The 21,061-nt window shown below is 42.5% G+C and overlaps 1 protein-coding gene across 2 annotated transcripts in view; it reads left to right on the plus strand.

The window, feature by feature from the left end:
* BTBD16 (BTB domain containing 16) overlaps positions 1-21,061 on the plus strand; it is a 957,777-nt gene that overhangs the window by 821,678 nt on the left and 115,038 nt on the right. For both annotated transcript variants that reach the window (XM_078641204.1, XM_078641205.1), the window contains exons 15-16: positions 12,549-12,629; positions 14,301-14,399. In XM_078641204.1, coding sequence (XP_078497330.1) covers positions 12,549-12,629; positions 14,301-14,399 — 180 coding nt within the window. The remainder of the gene's footprint in view (positions 1-12,548; positions 12,630-14,300; positions 14,400-21,061) is intronic.

Raw genomic sequence — 21,061 nt, forward strand, 5'->3', positions numbered from 1 at the left:
GTTTCCTCCCAGTATATTCCCTCAATGATGGTAAGAAAGTATGTTGTGTCCCTGAGGTAAGAGGGTAATGCTACCACGTACCGTCTGAGGTAACGATCAATAAATCTGGAGGTGAACCCATTAAAGAAACAATAGGTCTCCTAGTAGGTCCTGGTAGTTCTTATGAAGCTTGGGTAACAAGTATAAAATGGGGATCCGTGGATGGGTACAGTGTAGACAATGATACTCTTCCCATTCCAGTAAGCCTTTTTCTCTCCACTCTAACATTTCCCTGTAGGTGGTATTATATTTGAGAATTTCTGCCATGTTTGACTTACAATAGCATGCAGTGTCATTAAGCTGCCTATTCCCTTCTGCCAAGTACCTAGACTTCTCCAAAACAACAACGTTTTCCCCTTTATCCGACTGACGGATTACTATGCTGTTATCTACTTTTATATTTTCGATAGCAGTGATCTGATGTTCAGTTAAATTATTTTTTAAACATGGGGTCTTCGTGTATCTAAGTTTTTTAAGATCCATAAGAACACCTTTTTCAAAGATTTCTATGGCATCACATTGCACATTGGGAAGAAACACAGATTTGGGTTTAAAGCTGCTACCAGGATTAATATCAGTATCCACCCCCAAGTGTCCACATTAGAAGTGTTCTCAACAAACTCCAAATCATTGTCCAATACATTTAACAATGCAACATCCTCAATATCAAGATTACTCACAGCATCCAGCAACGTTTCCCTTGTTTGCCTCTGTGGCTGTGGGTTAAACCATTTTTTGTAGTTTGAGTTTCCTTGAAAAAAGAATAAATCAATCCTTGTTTGTGCTTAATTGAGGGGCAGAAGGATAGGCCCAGAAACAGGACATCCACTTCATCTTTGCACAATGTCCGGTTGGAGAGATTTACCACAGTCATGTTTGCTGTTTCCTGCCCCTTGTCTCCATTCCCACCAGAGCTTTTCCTTTGCCTCTTCCTCCTCTCTTTGGCTTTCCTGTTCCTCTGATTTTCCCTCTGACGCCTCGTCCTCTGCCCCTCTGTGCCCCTTGATCCTGAAATTCCGTCCTTGATTGATTGATCATTTGAAATTGTAATACAAACTGCTTTTCCTTTTGAGTGGATCCTGTACCATTTCTTGGTTCTGTGGTTGAGGCATCGGATAAGCTCCCACTTTCGCTGATCTCTATTAAGGGTGCAGGTGCATATGCTTGTGCCTTTGCCCCTTCTGTGTTGTTTTCAAATAGATAATCATATTTCTTATGAAAGGTCAGCGTGCGTCCTGATTGATAATCCTTAAAGTCTTGTAGGAATTTTCTTTGCTTTTTCACAGTGATTTCTGCTTCCAACTTGTCCATGCACGCCGACAGATTTTTCATATATTCCTCCAGCACTTCTTTGGAGACCAAGTTACTGATTTCTGAAATAACTTTATCTATCTCCAACAGCAACTTTTCTCTGTCCTTAATGGCATACTTCACCAAAATCCTTATCATGGTTAGTGAACATGCTGCCGAGTTGTTGAACCATTCCTCTAGCATGTCATAATCTGGATCCTCATAAGTGGGAATAGTAAAAATTCGGAGGCCCCTAGGTACCCTTTTAACTTCTATATACCGTTGAAGGGACTCCACCTCCCACCACTTATTAAGTTTTCATTATGCAATTTCTCCAGGGTATTAAACAGGGCTTGTGTTTTAATTTCCTCAGAAATGGTTATTGAGGAATTTACAGTGTTGCCACCAGCTCCTTCTTGAGAAAAAAACTGTTTGTCCGCAGTCTGCTTCCTGCGTGTTTTGAAAGCACTTGCCAACATGGTGCTATTCACTCCGTTAATTCCGCTCACGAATGCCAGTTTCGGGGCACTCAAGTCCTAATGAAAGCCGGCTCCCTGCCCCTCGGCTTGCGCAGTCCTTACACCCTGTGTATACACTCCTTGGGCAGCCCCTGTAGCCGCAATCGGGGTCCCGTCCGCACCACCTGTGCGTGCACCCGTCTCAAGCGGCGCAGTCTTACCCGCTGTCGTGCAGCACCAGCAAGCTGAGCTGAAGGTCTTTCCTGGTTCTTCGATGCCGGAGCCCCGCGCCTATAATTCCGATCCACGCTCAGAATCTCTGCTCCACTGGACGGCGAAGTTGTCCGTTCACAGCTACCGATGAACAAAGCCAAAGGGGGTCAGCTTGCGTACCACATAAAACTTCTCTCCACAATCTCCGGTAACTTTCCGCGAGCTGTCGAGGGCGGTCCGAGCAGGGACACCGGAATTCCCAAATCTCCTTCCCACCAGTCGTGTTTGTAATCCACAAACGACTCGAACACCTTCGTGTGCAGAAAAAGAATACTTTTAATGGCAAGTCAAAGCAACTCGTTTCAGCAGTTAAGCCTTGTTCACGCTTTAGAAAGCTCACAGTCGCCACATTTTTAATCCCTGCAACCATGGTAATAGAAACAGGACTTTAGTTTCAGTATATCCTTTCTGTGAACAAATAACGCGGCCATTTTGTAACAGCATAATTAGACTGTATACTACATGCTATGTACAAAGTATACATATATACAAACAACCAAATAGTGGTTGGTATACTGAATCAACTATGGTGTCAATTAACCAAATATCCACAGAGTACTATGTACATATAATATGTCGCAAACAACACAGTTGGTAAAACTTGATGGAAACCAATAGCGTGGCGTACATGTAACGGCTGCGCCAAATACCGCCACTCAAGTAAACATGGCAGCAATCTCGTCCATCATTGCTTATGGTCACATTGGAAAAATAAGCTAACAGGGAGATTGGGATTTATATACAGTCTAAATATATACATGTATGTACAAATTAATTGTCACGTAATGCCCTACAAATTAATTCCTTCTCATGGTATGACAAATACATATTAGCGTGACATACATTGTGAATAAAGTCCAAGTGGGCTAAACCATAATTATCTCACTGATGTGCAGAAAATTAACTTCATTATGCCTGCACATAAGCCACCCAAATCGTCCCCTTACGGTACTATATGAAGTTCTAACAGTACATCAATTATATATATATATATATTTATATATATCACAGCACTCCGTCATACACCAGCATCCACGCTAAGACGGAGACGGACCACTTAGATTTGTGCCAACATGAAATATTTATTCGCCTGCTCGGTCCTGTCGAGTTTCGGCTCAGGGTGAGCCTCGATCATATATATATATATATCGGTATCCGCAAGATTTTCAGCTTCCCTTCACCACACACGGCCCGGACCACAGAGTAGGTGCAAATTTTAAATATTTATTATTTTGATGCCGCCATAACGCGGTTCAACTCCTTAAGGGTCTTGATCACATGGTAACGTTGTGGTCATGCCTTTACATTTTTTAAAGTGACATAGTGCTGTGTGATAGGTTCTGACTTGCACATGGTCATAGACATAGTAAATATGCTGCAATATACGTTTTACATTTCATAAATGCTTAAATGCAATTAACCTTTTCAGAAGAAACCTTAAAATTATTTGTTTTAAACAATATGTTCCAATAATTTACACAAACAATCATTTTACTGCAAATAGATCTCCGTCTTTGTTTAAAAATAAGGAGAAGAATTCAATGTGAAATCCAATGTAAAATCATACAGCTAGGTTTATCAGGCAGGTTCAGCCCCCTATAAAATCGGCATGTCGAATTCGGTTACATGCCCAATTGACCTGGGGCCCGACTCTTCATCAATGGAACCGACATTTCATACATTATTGACTGAATAATTGCATAAATGCAGGAAGTCATTTAATGATAAATTCAATTCATATTGGATCAATGTGCAAAATACAATATTCAAATATAGATCAGTTTCTTCAAGGTGATTTATAATGTAAAGCAGATGAATCTTGCAATTTAATTTTTGTACCTAATGTCACATCCTAATGTGAAAAAAGTGCAAGGAATAAGTGCTAGCGATAAGTGCTAATCTTAAAACTGTATTTTACTTTTCTTCCTACATATTATTATCATTGTTTATATAGTCAGTATTATGTCAACAATGTTCCTTCAACTATGTTTGCCTATACTAATATCATTTATTTTGTTCAATAACTTATAACTTTTTATCAAATTCGATACCTCAACTCCTGTAACCCCGGAGTGAATTGGATTAAACACATTCATATATCCTTTTGCCTCATTGTTGGATTATAACATGGATATACTTACCAATGTAGTTATAAAAATAAATATAAATATAAATATAGCAGCTTGAATTCATGTTAATTAAGGCACATATGTAACAGATATGGAATATTAAATACATAAATATATATAAATATCTTAAAAAACATACTGTGCAATATACATAAAATTCACTATATTTGACATTCATTTACGAGTATAGCAGGCATTTTGACTTCCGGTTTTATAAGCAGTTGCACATGTCCTCAGTGTTGTTCAACCCACCCAGGGATTTAGAATCCATTTCGAGGATATACCTTGTCTAGTCAGGGGCACTGAGTCGTTAGATAATATTTTAAATCTTGGCTCTTAGAGTTATAGTATTCCCGGAAATGTCTTGCCACAGGGTACGCATTATCTTGGTTAGTTATTGCCCTAATGTGTTGTAATATACGTTTGTGGGCTTGCAGCTTTGTGCTACCTATGTATTGCAGCCCACATGGACACATCAGGACATATATAACATACTCTGTCTTGTAAGTGAGTAATTTGTTGATCCTAATCTCCCTGTCAGGCTCCGTCTCCTATACTCCTCGGGGCTGTGACGAAAGTCCTATACCCTCACCCACACAACAACCCCGAAGTCTGATAATGAAACACAGACCACAGAATAGTCCTGTGAGCACGGGACAGGAAGGGAACAGCGGGGAAGGAGATCTGAAACGACAAAGACAGTTGTTTAGATAAACACCCCCCCCTTTGTCTCTTACAAAGATAGATCTAGCTCTATTCCTCTAAACTCGCATGAGTGTACTTCTAGACCCCTACCTGAAAAGGAAAATAATAAGGTCTTTAAATACAGGAGTACAGGCACAGGGTAATACCAGGGGCTGCCACCAGCTAGAAGAAAACAAGGAACAACACACTGTAAACCTATGCTTCCTTTTGGAGAGAGATGTATGCACCAATAAACATAGATCACATACCACAATATTTCTGTGTGCTAATCTTGGTCACATGCTCCCTCTGATCAAGTACCCCCTGTTGATTCTCTCCTGAACGGAAGGAAACAATGAAATTACGATGTGCAAATAAATCATAAAAGAATATGTAAGGTTAATTCACCATACCACAACTCCTTCCATAAACAAAAGAAGATAGTTCACATATTAAACGTGTTTTAGTCTTTGTACTTCTTGATGCAACCTGCGAGAAACTCGCCCAACGATTTGAGCCCAAACCGCTAGCAATATCCATAAGCAACAAGAAGTATGACCTTAATTGAGAGGACTAATCAATAGTCCATATCCAGATGTTGTTTGGCCTGGGAATAGCGTTTTCCTCCTGCAATGAGAAAGCGAGTCTTTCTCTTCCAACAGGGGAAAACAAACGTTGGCACTGCAGAGCAGGGAATCCAGACAGACCAGAATACTACATGCAGCCCCGTGTACTCCAAATGCAGGACGTTTGACACACACTCGGTCCAAATCCGAGAGCGCGTGTCAAAAGAAAACAGTATTTGTACTCACAAGATTACCGGCTAAGACTCGTCTTACCGACCAGACCAACCAACACAGCAAGAATTATTGGCACCGTCCTTCCGATGCCGCCGGTACTTAGTTCCTGAATCAGCGTAGCGTACGTCGCTACGCTGCATTACCGCTAGGGATCTTGGGTAACGTAGTCTTTGGGTTTGAGAGCTGTTATGTGCCACGCATCTCGCGGACAGCGGCACTACATGGCGCCGATCCTGACAGTACATCCCCCTTCACAAGGGGCGCTGTCCAGCAGCCGGCTTGGACGGAAACCTAGCATGGAATCGAGCCACGAGCCGAGGCGCGTGCACCGAACCCACCGGCTCCCATGAGTTCTCCTCCGAGCCAAACCCTTTCCAAGCAATCAGATACTGCAGATGCCCCCTCACCCACCTGGAGTCAAGAACCCTGTGCACCTCATACTCCTGATCCTGCTGCACCCAAATAGGTAGCGGAGCCCTGCGTATAGGTGCCAAAGAGGGCTTTAGCAAAGATACGTGAAAAACAGGATGTATCTTGAAATGAGCAGGCAAACGCAACCTCACAGACACAGGATTTACTCTACCCACCACCCGGTAGGGACCAATAAACCGTGGGTTAAACACACTATGTCTCCTGAACCTAATGTGTTTCGTAGACAACCATACAAGGTCGCCCTTCTTATACTCAGGGCACGGCCTACGATGTTTGTCTGCCTGTGCTTTATACCTCACTTTGGCTTGAGCCAGATTTCGCCGCGTCGCCAGAAGTATTCGGCGTATGCGCGATAATCGTGCCCTGACGTCTGGCAGCCTGACCGTATCGTTCGGGAGCACCAAGGGATTCACCCTAGGATGATGACCGTACGAACTGAAGAAAGGAGAATGTTGGGTGGAAGAGTGTTGAGTGCTGTTGTAAGCCATTTCCGCCACCCACAGCCAATCCACCCAGGAGTCCGTATCGGCCTGCACATAGCAACGGAGATATTGCTTTAATGATTGCTTTAATCTCTCCGTTTGGCCATCCGTTTGGGGGTGAAAGCTAGTGGACAAAGAAGAGGTTATATGTAAAGCAGAACACCAGACTTTCCAAAAGTGAGCGGTAAATTGAGCCCCTCTATCTGAAACTATCACCCTCGGGAGTCCGTGTAACCGCACCACATGCACCAACAGCAGCTGGGCTAAACGACCTGCCGTAGGGACCTGATCACAAGCGATAAAGTGTCCCATTTTTGTGAGATAGTCCACTACTACCAAGATGGTTGTCATGCCTTGGTCTTTAGGAAGCCCAACGATGAAATCCACTGAAAAGCATTCCCAAGGCTCTCCTGGTGTGGGCAAAGGTCTTAAATATCCCTGAGGCTGTTGACGGTCTGACTTCATTCGGGCGCATTGCGTACAGTTTTTTCCCCATTGACACAGATCGAGTCGTATAGAGGGCCACCAGAATTGTCTCAAAGCCTTCTCAAGTGTTTTCACGTATCCCATGTGACCTGCACTAGGCGTCTCGTGGCACCAAGAAAACACAGTCCTTTGCAGGGATTTTGTGGGTACCAGCACTTGAGCTCCTTTCATGGCCACCCCATGTTTCATTTTCCACTCTGGATGGAGACGAAGCCAGGTTCTCCAAACACAAGATTGAATTCCAGTCTGTACGGCTTGCAGAAAGTCTCTAGATTGAGCAACACACACCACTTTTGAGGGATCGATGATGGAGCGATTCTGTGTCATGGTATGTAGAGTGGGGTTTTCTTGCCTAGTCAGTGCATCCACTTTTTTATTGTTGATACCGGGTCTGTACGTAACCACAAACCTGAATTCCTCAAAAAACAACATCCAGCGTAACTGTCTGGGAGTAAGATGGCGGGCTGCTCGCATAAACTGCGGATTGCGATGGTCTGTGTAGACAGTGACTAGATGTGTAGCTCCCAATAACCAATGTCTCCACTCTACAAATGCATCCCGTTTTGCCAGCAGCTCCTTCTCTGCTATGGTGTAATTTATCTCAGCTGGACTAAGTTTCCTTGACAAAAATGCAATAGGATGCAGGTTTCCGGTGGTTTCATTCCTTTGTGATAAAACAGCTCCTAACGCAACTTCGGAGGCATCCGCCTCCACCAAAAAGGGTAAGTTAGTATTGGCATGAATCAGAACAGGAGCACTAGTAAACGCATCCTTTAACCCATCAAACGCATCCTGTGCTTCAGTTCCCCAGAGAAACTGTACTTTCTTTCTAGTAAGACGGGTAAGAGGGGTCACCAAGGCCGAAAACCCCCTTATAAAACGCCTTTAAAAATTGGCAAAACCAAGGAGGCACTGTATGTCTTTAATGTTACAGGGACGGGGCCAATCCTTTAAAGCTTTCACTTTTCTTTCCGCCATCACCTGACCAGACGGTGTAAGCATCACCCCAAGAAATTCAACTGTGGTCACATGGAACTCGCATTTCGTGATTTTGCAATAAAGATGATGATGGAGTAAGGCCTGTAACACCTGGCTCACGTGTGATGGATGTTCCTCCGTTGAGTCCGAGTACACCAAAATGTCGTCGATGTACACGACTACAAAGCGATCCAAAAAGTCTCTCAGCACCTCATTCAAAAAATATTGAAAGGAGGCTGGGGCATTACAAAGCCCAAAGGGCATCACCAGATATTCAAACAGCCCATACCGCATCTTGAATGCAGTCTTCCATTCGTCCCCAGATCTTATTCGGACGAGATGGTATGCGCCTCTCAAGTCAAGCTTTGTATATACCTTGGCGGATCTTACCTGTTCTAACAAAACAGGGATCAATGGTAACGGGTACTGGTTCTTGATTGTAATGGAATTCAAAGCACGATAGTCGATGCAGCATCTCTTTGTCACCATTTGCTTTAGGAATAAAGAACAAAGGCGACGACGCAGGAGATCTTGAAGGTCGTATATCCCCGATTGCCAGATATTTATCCAGATAAGCACGTAGGTACTCGTTCTCGGGCACCGTGAGAGCATAGAGTCTTCCATTTGGAACAACCGATCCTGGAGTGAGGTCGATCCGGCAATCGTAGGATCTATGCGGTGGAAGAGCTTTGGCTTGTGTATCGCTGAACACCCTTTCGAATGTCCTGTAACAGGAAGGCAATACCACTTCCTTCTCCTCAGCAGTGGCGATGCTATGTAAAGAGGCCAAAGCCCGGAACGGGTCTTCAGACACCAACAGACACTTTTCTTTGCAAAAATCAGACACAAAACTGATCGTTTTAGACGTCCAATGTATATGTGGTTCATGTCTTTGGAGCCATGGAAGCCCCAATATGATTCATATTGTGGGGCCTGAATAACATTAAAAGATAACATCTCATGGTGTATACCCCTGTATACGAGCAGGTACTCTGGCGTGTGATATTTTATAGGCCCTGCTAACAATTCGCTACCATCCACTGCATATACCATATCTGGTTTATTCTTGGTGATGAGTGGGATTCCCAGCCTTTCAGCTTCTGCATAGTCCATGAAGCATCCAGTCGCCCCAGAGTCCACCATCGCGTTAACTTCTTTTTCTTCTGTTTCCACGAACAGGGACATTGCCAAAAACACATGGCTCCTTTCCTGATTACCGCCCGGTGCAATTGAAGGGATTATTATCCTACTTGAGGGGTCCCCTTCGTTCATCCTCAAGCATGGGAGTTTTCCGACGTCTTGTCAGATGCTCCCGCTGCAGCTTGTCCAGTTTTATATCTTCCAGTTTTAGGCTTCACTGGACACTCTCTCAAATAGTGGCCTTTTTTACCACAGTACAGACAAAGACCATGTTTTCTCCGATATTCTTTTTCACTAAACGTCAAGGAAGCCCTCACAGCACCAATCTCTATGGCGTCTTGGGCAGAGGCTGGTTTTTCTCCCCCTCTATCGTAAGCCATCACCGGTGTCTCTTTTTTCCTATGTTCGCCCCTCCGTTCCTTTATTTGTTGATCCAGGCGCAAGGCAAGTTCAATTAGAGCGGAGCAGGTACGGGGCGGCGGATCGATGTGCGCCAAAACATCTTTCATCTCGTCATTCAAGCCTTGATAGAACAACGCGGATTGTTTGGCTTCTGGCCAATCTGTTTCTGCCACCAGGCGGCGAAAACTATTCAAATATGTCACAAGTTCAGTGCTGCCCTGTTTCAGGACTAATAGTTCTCTATCTGCTGAAAAAGTTTCTGCCCTGCGATCGAAGGTTTTTTCGAATTCCACTCTGAATTCGTCCCAATCATAGAGTAGAGGATCATCCCTTCTAACAACAGGCACCGCCCATTGTGCTGCTTCCCCCCCTAAATAGGATATTAGGAAAGCCACCCGAGCCTGGTTGGTTGCAAACATCTTTGGTTTGCACATAAAGTGCAACATCACTTGGGTCATGAACACCTGGACCTTCCTATTGTCCCCATAAAACCTTTCTGGAGGAGCAAGTGGTATTTGTGTTGACATTTCTACTACCAGAGAGGTGGGAGGTGTCTGACTAGTTCCTGCGCTAAAAGGATTCCCTTGTAATCCATCCATCCTCTCCCTCAATTGTGCATTTTCAGTTCTAGAAGCCGCCACCTCTCTATTGGAGGCTGCTAACTCCGTTTGTACTAAGGCCAGGGCCGCCAATACATCATCTAAGGACGCCATTCCTATTTCACCACAGCCAAGAGGAGAACAGTATTCTTGGGCCGATAATTCTGTCAGGCTCCGTCTCCTATACTCCTCGGGGCTGTGACGAAAGTCCTATACCCTCACCCACACAACGACCCCGAAGTCTGATAATGAAACACAGACCACAGAATAGTTCCGTGAGCGCGGGAAAGGAAGGGAACAGCGGGGAAGGAGATCTGAAACGACAAAGACAGTTGTTTAGATAAACACCCCCCCCTTCGTCTCTTACAAAGATAGATCTAGCTCTATTCCTCTAAACTCGCATGAGTGTACTTCTAGACCCCTACCTGAAAAGGAAAATAATATGGTCTTTAAATACAGGAGCACAGGCACAGGGTAATACCAGGGGCTGCCACCAGCTAGAAGAAAACAAGGAACAACACACTGTAAACCTATGCTTCCTTTTGGAGAGAGATGTTTTCACCAATAAACATAGATCACATACCACAATATTTCTGTGTGCTAATCTTGGTCACATGCTCCCTCTGATCAAGTACCCCCTGTTGATTCTCTCCTGAACTGAAGGAAACAATGAAATAACGATGTGCAAATAAATCATATAAGAATATGTAAGGTTAATTCACCATACCACAACTCCTTCCATAAACAAAAGAAGATAGTTCACATATTAAACGTGTTTTAGTCTTTGTACTTCTTGATGCAACCTGCGAGAAACTCGCCCAACGATTTGAGCCCAAACCGCTAGCAATATCCATAAGCAACAAGAAGTATGACCTTAATTGAGAGGACTAATCAATAGTCCATATCCAGGTGTTGTTTGGCCTGGGAATAGCGTTTTCCTCCTGCAATGAGAAAGCGAGTCTTTCTCTTCCAACAGGGGAAAACGAACGTTGGCACTGCAGACGAGGGAATCCAGACAGACCGGAATACTACACGCAGCCGCGTGTACTCCAAATGCAGGACGTTTGACACACACTCGGTCCAAATCCGAGAGCGCGTGTCAACAAGAAAACAGTATTTGTACTCACAAGATCACCGGCTAAGACTCGTCTTACCGACCACACCAACCAACACAGCAAGAATTATCGGCACCGTCCTTCCGATGCCGCCAGTACTTAGTTCCTGAATCAGCGTAGCGTACGTCGCTACGCTGCGTTACCGCTAGGGATCTTGGGTAACGTAGTCCTTGGGTTTGAGAGCTGTTATGTGCCACGCATCTCACGGACAGGGGCACTACATGGCGCCGATCCTGACACTCCCCTTGACTGAATGGTGTTGTGTATGAGGTTTTGTTTCTACCGAATTGACATGCTTTACATGTTTTACACCTATAGAATCCTTTATGAGATTTAAACCAACTACAATTTTCAATTACTTCGGGACTTGTCTTCATCAGTTTGTCCTTCATGGATCTAGCTCTTTTGTGTTTAATAGTTATTTTATGTGATAATGTATGTCCTATCACTGTTTCACTCAAGATTAGAGGCCAGTTATGCATGATTATATTGCGTAACTCTGCGTTGTTTGCTGTATTTCATGATAATTCGAAATTCCTCAGGTTTAATCAAATTTTCAGAGATTTTGTTTGTCTGTAGACATTGATGTTTTCCCTCACATGTCCCCGACTTGGGTTTGATTAAATCTAATCTATCTGGGATCATGGATTTTGTTTATGCCCCTTCAATCGTTTTGAGTGAATAACCTCGTGCTAGAAATCTAGTTTTGGATTCATCCTGGGCCTCTTTTAGTGACATTTGGTCACTGTTTACCCTCCTCAATCTCAGCATTTCCCCATAGGGAATGCTGTTTATGAGATGTCTCGAGTGGGCACTGGTGCTAAAGTCGAATTGCCAGCAGTTTGTTTGCGGTAAAGTTTTGTCTCAATCTAATTATTCTCAATGTATACACTTGTGTCCAAAAGATTGACAGTTGTTTTACTTATGGTGGTTTAAATTGCAGATAGAGTGAATTGCATTAATAGATTTGACAAATTCATGTGCTTCATTCTCAGTGCCTCTCCAAACTACGAAAAGGTCATCAATAAAACGTAGCCATGTAACTATGTTGTTTTTAACAATTTCATCATAATCTCTGGCTTCTCATGTGGCTAATTTTTTCTCCCTTACTTCTAGTTCTTTCTTCTTGCAGTTAATTAACAGCTTTTCAGTTTTCTTTTGCTATTTTGCTTGAAATGTCGCTGCTGCACAGTACAAGAGGCAGACATGGGAAAAGAGACTTCCTTTGTCTTTTGTTTCAGCTCCAGAATGGCGGGGACATGCCTTTGCAGACGGATTTCATCACGCAGGCAGTGAGGTTTGGTCTAATGGTTAATGACGAGGTATGTATAAAACAAAATGAGATAACACAATCAAGTTCTATAGTCTTGCTTTGTACCTAGTACTGATTTATTTGAAACAGTATACTGTTTCCTAAAACGTGCACACTGCATCAGTGATAAAAAACACCTGGGTCGTCAATTTCAGCCTTGTAGTGTCAAATACGTAGGCACATCCTTACCTACTTGGTACAGCTGGGTGTGAATAGAACACATTACTATTGTTTGCCACCTTGTTATTTCCCAGTACGATAGTTTTAGACTTTGGCTGGGTCACCCCACGTTTCGATTTAGCCTTGGTAGGTTACTACAACGAGCCACATGTCAATAGACTCTGTGTGTTTGCCAATGACTAGACTAGAGGATCAACATTTGCAACCTTGGAAGTGCACAAAGCAAGCAAAATGTCTGTGTCTTACTTTCCTTTCCTAATGATAAACCATGAGGTCACAGTCTGTCCATTCCACGCTGTATGCCACACCCGTCACTTGGTGAAGTCTTAGGGTATTTTTGGACGAATTGTCAGGTGAGGTGACTGCCTTGTGCAAAGTACTCTGGCAACACCCTTTGTATTTGGAAGGAAGATTATATACTCAGGATGGGTGAGAAAATATTAATGGAGTGGTTTTCCCTCCAGGGCTGTAGGTATTAGTATTGCAGCAGATTTAGTGGCACTTTGGCTCAGGGTTTTTGGGACCCGCTGCACCCAACAAGTCCTTGACCTGAATAAGAGTTGGATGGTACTGGGTGAACAGTAAATTTGCATAACAGTTTACAGTTAGTTCATCCGAATACTGTCAAATTATGAGGTAAAGCGTACGGAATGAAAATAACCACCTGGGACTGATTTTCCATTTGTAAAACCACACAGAATTCTCAGTTCACCTACTCTGAGTAGGTGGGCAGGGGATTAGAGGAGAGAAGGGGAAGGAGATTTCTGGCAGGAAAAACAAAACAGGGAATGAGACTTGGCTGCTGCTGCTGTCAAAGCCTCATGTGATTTCTAGGGGTGGGCGGAATTTGAGTAGTCGCGCTACGCAAAGCTCCGCGAAACGGTAAAAAATCTCTGCGAGCACGCAAACGTTCCGCGGACACGCAGAATTGCTTGTTCTGCCTGTTCGCAATGCTTTTTACCTGTTCGAAAAAGCTGTTTGCGTTATCGGGGAAAAATATCTTGCAAACACGCATTTTGAAAGCGGGAAAAAGCAAAAAATTCAGTGAAGCCGCTGATCGCGGAATTTTTGGCAATTCCACGTTCTATGCGGAATGCGAAATTATCCAAATTGCGCGAGCGCAACGGAATTTACCGCCCAGGCCTAGTGATTTCTCCAATGAGTATTACCATCTCAAAATGGGGACTGATTCTCCGAAACCTGGAAAAAATTGGTGTGAAAAATCTACCAACTTAGAATCAGGCAGTGCAAATTCCTTGTGAAAATTTCGCTCCCTGCCTAGCCATAGCCATTTTCACTGCTTGCATTGCGGCCTACGGCACCTCTACTATAGCATGCTTACCGTGAAAAAGAAGCTCAGCTTAATTAAATATGCACTAAATTAGGAATATTGATGTATTTTAGAAATATTCTTCTACTTTTTACATCTCTTTATGCTGTGTTGTATTCTATGTTTGGGCATCCTCCGTCACTGCTGCGCCTCCTTCACTGATGCTCCCAGGACCGACAGTATTTTGGAGAAATCATTTCCCGATATGGATTCTACTTTCAGCTGAAAGCTGTCCAACATGAAGCATCGATCTACAGCTTTTATATGCAGGTGAGACTTGGAACTGTTTTGTACAATTTTAAATCTCCGCGCAAGGCTCACAACTCCCAAGGTGACCTTTTAAGCACTGGAGCGAGCACTTCCCAATTGCGCTTTTACATGTAGCCAGTGCTTAATTAGTAGGAAAATAATTGCAGAGACCCTAAGTGTTTCTTAGGAGTCCCCACCAATGCTGCTGAATATTAGGACTGCCGCTTTTGATTCCACTTTGTGCCTCTTTCACCTACTACCCTACTCTTCCTGTCTCTATAGCGCATTCGGCCAGGTTCTTTTTCATCCCTACTGTGTCTATCATTGTCACTATTTTCCAATCTTTTTCTTCGGCCTTCTTTCTCCCTTTCCCCCTTTCTTTCTCTTGCTCTGAGTCAAATTCTATTGATGATAAAGAAGTGCCAGGCCCCAAAAATGAGTTTTCGTGCCTCTGCCAACACCAGCACAAATTGAGAACTGCTTGAATCACTTATTAAATTGAACTTTCCATAGAAGAAAGAAAGACATGCCACATTCAACTAGCATTGGCAAAGACCGTAGGTCTGGGCTTGGCAAAGGTTGTTTCCAGTGGTAAAATTTTTATTTTTTTTATTTTTGCAGTTGTAGGGCCAGATGTACCTCCGTTTTTTGCGGTCGCAGAGGGGCATTTTGCCCTTTCGCGACAGCAAAAAACGGTAGCACAATGTACCAACCCTATTTGCGAGTTGCTAATGCAATAGCAACTCGCAAAATAGGGTTAGCGACTCGCTATTAGGAAGGGGCGTGAAAGGTCATCCCTTCCTAATAGTGACTCTGAATTCTAGGTAAGAATGTTTTGCGACCGCATTTGCGGTCGCAAAACACTCGCAGTTTACCACCCTTTGTGAATGGGTGCGCAACATTTTTTAAGAGCTGGCAGTGGTCCCAGGGACCACTACCTGCGGTTAAAAAATGAAACAAAAAACGTTTCATTTCTATTTTTTTTTTAATGCATCCCGTTTTCCTTTAATGAAAACGGGATGCATTTAAAAAAACTTCTTTATTGACAAAGCAGTTCCAGACATGGTGGTCTGCTGACCCCAGTCGGCCACCATCCCTGGTAGTGCCAGCCATCCCCAAAGGGATCGCAAATTGCGACAGCCTCATAAATATGCATGAGGCATGCACAGAGGGGTAGCTAGAGCTTGTGGCGCCCGGGGCTATCCCTCAGATTGCCGCCCCTTGGGGGAAGGGTGCTGGGGAAAAAGGACGGCGAGCACTCGAAAGATGTCTGAGAGACACGTAGTATTGCCGCTAATAGTTACCTCGATCATGCAAGTTACATGCACATACATGACACGGTCAAAGGCTACACAGTTGAATACACCAGTGACTGGCAGTACAAAAGAGAACACACAGACTGCATGATCTATCTGGGGACTCAGAAAAACTGCATGTGACATCCATCAGAGAGCTGTGTGAACATTTACCTGGTAATCCGCTCAGCACAATGCAAACATACACATACATGACACTGTTCAGGGATCCATCATCTACTGCTGACATTAAATGACCATACATCATAGTCGCCTCATTAAAGCAGTGGGGACCTGCTCAAACCTGATGTGCTCTGGGGACCCAAAACCAACTTAACAGTGTCGAAGTCTGTGATTCTTTATCTTTCAAAAACAGCACATTAATTATTCACAGGGAACGACTCACTGTGTGCCCTTAGAACTAAACGCAGCACAAAGGGGTCAGTCATCTCCACCTTGCCAACACAGACTGGGTACACAGCCCACTCTGGTGGCCCAAAGGCAACAACCAGGGGCCGCGCGCTGTCATTACTTCTAAGCAGCAGCAACTAACTCCCTGGGAATGAAAAGACGTGTGCTCTTGGGACACAAAACCATCTTGTAATAGTGCATCTCTCCTTCAGAGCAGCCTCAGCACACACATGGTGCATAGCCTGCCCAGGGGCCCAAAGCTAAAATACAGGGAGGGGTGACACATTATCAACACAATGCTTAAAGACAGTTGTAGGGGCCATGGGAACATGTTCAACTCTGTCCAAGGCCCGGACAACTGTTCCGGCGCTGCGGCACACCTTGAATATTCAGAAGAAACAAGAAACATTACATTTTTCTGCGATTTTGTTTTCACGTTACTTTCATGGTAACCAACAGTGTTAAAAGTCTACAAGAACAGTAATATCATAATAATGGGTCAAGTACAGAATGGCAAGGCTTGCACACTGCCGGGTGGGGGTCACCTTCAGCCCCTGGTGTGTTAAGGGAGGGGAGGGGAGTGGAGGGGCCATCGACTGGTTAAATGCGGAAGATTAGGACAGTCAATCAGATCTTTATCAATAACCTGTCATTCGGTGCCAAAGACTGCTCTGGCCTCTTCCCAGATAAGAGGCCTGGGGGTCCCGCATGCCCACCTCAGAATCTGTACCCCAAACATGGTGGGAGGGCCCCCTGCACAAGAAGGGTGAGGGGGGATGGAGACAGACATGAATTTGTTATAGTAAATTCACTGAACACAACACTAAGGTTAATATGACTTTATTGTTAGGTCTTGTAAAAATATAAAAAATATTGTTTTAGTTTGCAGCCTCTCTTAATACACACCAAAATTACAACAAAAATTCAAAATGATGTATAGGAAAGTAAATGAAAACACTATGTTTATTTTTCAAGTAAAACTTGAATCCAACATTCTAAAATGTTATTTTTCTTGCTTTTCTATTAGCACAATCATCAATGACATCATCAAAGTCTACTTCATCACTCAGTTGCTGTTCTGTAGACAGTATGGCAAGATTTCTTAAACGTATGGCACTCATTGTAGATCTTAGGTAATTCTTAATCAATTTCAATTGAGAAAATCTCATTTCACAGCCAGCAACACTTACAGCAATTGTGAGGAAAATTCACAGTAGTATTACAATATTTGGAACAGAGTTCTCAAGACTGTATTTTAGAATAAACTGCAAAAGTTCAAGGGGACTGTCCTTCCATGTCTCTGTTTCATGTTGTGTAGCAGCAACAGAAATAAAACTCTGAAGTCTTTTTCTCTCAACCAGGAACTCTTCCTCATTAATGTCATCATGATAATGATTTAGTTGACATTCGTAGTTATCCTTCAAAAGATTCGATGGAGTAAGGAAAGCATATTTTTCAGCAAGAACATAATGTTGTTGAAATCTTGTGGTGATTTATTGGATCACTCTGTCCAGTGAAGAAAACATTTCTCTCCTCAGTTCAGTTTCGTATGACAATTCAGCATCTCGTTATTCGTCACCTGCCATTAGTTTGTTCGTTCTATACCGACGATCCATGACTATCCCAAGATCCTCACAATTTCTTTGGCGTAAGCTACTGAATTGTTAACTAATTCACACCTATTTTCAGTTAGAAGTGCTGTTATAGCATTGAGCTTTATGTCACATTGTTGTATATTCAATCAATTGTCGTTAATTTCTACAAGGACTACAAGGACAGATTCCCACTGGCCAAGAAAGCACTGGAAGGAAAAAGATTGTAAAGCAACAAGCAGCACACCAGCATCTGACCTGGTAACTCTATTTTCTTCTTCGCCAGTTAAATGTTCTACAGCACTTAAGATTTTTGAGTAATTCTCTTTTACAACACTCACAGCATCTCCACGTGCACTCCACCGAGTTTATATTACACGCTTGACACTTTGACCAGTGACTGAAGTCAGAATATCCCAGCGATGGGTCGAGGAAGAAAAAAACGTGAACAAACGCTCCAAAGTTCCAAAAAAGGTAACGGAATTCACAGCAACGGAAGCTGTATGTAAACCAGCCAAATTCAGCGAGTGATTTGTACATGCGACAAAGTCTGCTTTTCCATTAATTTCTCTGATGCGTCTTTGAACGCCAGTATGTTGGCCAGCCATCACAGCAGCATTATCATATGCCTGTCCTCTACAATTTTGAATATCAATTCCGTTGCTTTCAAAATTCTGCAAAATCATAGTTGAAATATTCTCAGCGGTTTTACCTTTTGTTTCAATGAAATCGACAAATGATTTCACAACCATCACTTTATTTCCATTGATCATAACGTAGCGTAAAACTTGGATCTTCTGATCTTTATGAGAAATATCAGGGGTGCTGTCGCATATCATAGAAAATAGTTTGCTTCTTTCACTTGCTCGATAACTTTGCTTCTTACTTTTTCTCCCAAAATTTCTATAAACTCATTCTGAATAGTAGGCGACATATAGGATTTAGCATACTTTTTTCCCAGCTTAATTCTTACAGTATGCTCATGTACCACTGGATCGTATTTCACCAACAAATGAACTAATTCTAGAAAATGTCCTCTATTTCCTGTTGATTCAGGTTCATCATCAGTCTTGCAATGAATTACTTCTCGGTGACCGCGTAAAGCCAAATTTTGTTTAGCTAGGAATCTAATGATATCCAACAATCTTGAAAGTATCTCCCTCCACTTCTTTACTTCGTTTTCAACTTGTTCTTGTGTTTTTTTATCAATTGTTGCTCCACATCGGATTCTAATTTCCAACTCCTTCCATTGTGTGAAACATCAAACATGGGCCACACTAGATTCATGATCGAAATTTTTAGGATTTCGTTTTCACCACGTGTTGATTCCATCTGCAGAATCAAAATTTGAATGACTTCTGTCAGCAAATAGTCTGCAACAAAAGCAGTAAAGAGCTTTCTTGGAAGGAGAGTACACCAACCATGACCTCAACATTTTCTCATTATTTGGCAGAGTTTGAAAAAACCATTCGCTTGTAAGTTTTCTGTTTCGTCCTTTGATTAAAGCACCCTTACGATTCACTTCACCAAAATCAGAATCAAGATGTTGAACCACAGACGCCCCTTGTTATACCAGTAAGATACGTGTGTCATCTTTAATCTTACTTGGCCAAAGACCAACATCTTTTAAGTCAACAGCTGGAATTTGTTGTCCATTACACCCCTTATCACTTGTTGAAGTTGAAGCATCACTTGACTTTGATGAAGGATTGAATTCAGAATCGGAAACTGCTTCAGTAACAGTAGTAGTACTAGTAGTTTCTGTTTCGGACTGAGGTATTTCAGTAGTGAACCTTCATACTTTTTTAATTCTTCCTCTCTAGCCTTTTTCTTTTTTCTAAAGGCTGCACCACTTTCTTTTATTCACTTCATCTTAATTAAGCTTGAAAGAATAAGAAAAATAAAAATATTCATAATAAAAAGAATAACGGCTAAATACATCCATTTTAAAATGTTAGCTTGTAGTCTGCTCCATTTAGATTGCAATAAAATATAGTGAGCTAAGAAGGGTATGCGACTCCTACACCTTGTAACCCTCACTGTCTTGTTATCTGACACATCCTGTATGTTGATTACCATACGGAGGGAGGCGTCACATCACGTCCCTGCTGTCAGAGCGCGGCTCAGTTAAGGGGCCATTAGGCCTCCTTTTTATTGAGTGGCCTGGAACCTCACACTTAAATGTAAATACAACGGAGACAATAGCACACAGCTGGTTATCTCTTCACAGGTACTTAAGAGAGGCACGCTTTTGACTTTGTTAGTCCCCTTTATGTAAGTGCATGTACTGAAAGTATCTCAGATGTGTTGGTCTGCCCCAGTATTTACACACAATTCAAATAGCACTATTTTACTTTCTTTTATAACGCTACACATCCTAATGCAGATAGTCAGAGCGATTTACAAAACATACAGATTGAAAATAAATCATGCAAGCATGTAAATCAGTGTACAAGATGTGTTGCATGAGTCAGTGAGGGTTAAAAGTTGTAGCAGTCACATATCCTACATAGCTCACTGTGCTATAATAAAAGGCTTACTATTTATGAACTGCAAGGAACAAAAGGATCTGTGTTCAAAACAGTAACCTTACCTAGCTACATTAAAAAAAATCTGTCATCTGCATATTACATGATGTGCTTTGCAGGCACATTAACCTTCTATACTACTTTCAGTCAGATCTGAGACTACACAAAACAGAAATTTCTCCAAGAAATACTTTAACTTCCAGAGTTATCTCACCAATTATGATTCCGTGATAGTTACTGGGCACCTCTGAAGCAGATGCCTTAACCCTATAAAAATATTAGGAAATGCAGACTCTGTAACCAATCAAGCATAAAAGATCTACTAACATGCTTGTCCTTGTTGCCAAGTTATTTGTGGCAGGGTTTTAAAAAAATTTAAAATTAGTTGAGGCCCAGATTTTGCATTGGGATTGCGCCACTTTTTTAGCACAACCCCAAAGCAAAATCCAGTTTGTTAAATCTCATAATTGGCTTAAAACAATGCACTCATGATATACCTAATAAAAATAAATGTGTGTGATCATAATAGCTGACTGGCGGGCATTAAATTACCAAACAAGCACACAAGAAGCCACGAGAGCCTGCTACAGAAAGGCAACAAATCAAGATGTCAGGAGATTAATAAATAGGTCTTTCACAGTGATAATCACACTACCTAAATCTGCGGGTCCAGAACAGCTCTGCCCGGTATTGTGCTTATTCTTACTCTCACAAGAAACACATCATCCTATAATACAATACGAGAGACAACTGGAGATGAGAAGAGAACAAAGAGAAAGCAGTTAGAGGAGTGAAGGGGTACTAGGGACGAGAGCGTGTCTAGAAAACAACGAATGTGAGAAAATAAAAGGTGGAGG

This window comes from Lissotriton helveticus, chromosome 5_1 (assembly GCF_964261635.1).
Source record: "Lissotriton helveticus chromosome 5_1, aLisHel1.1, whole genome shotgun sequence".
Taxonomy (NCBI): domain Eukaryota; kingdom Metazoa; phylum Chordata; class Amphibia; order Caudata; family Salamandridae; genus Lissotriton; species Lissotriton helveticus.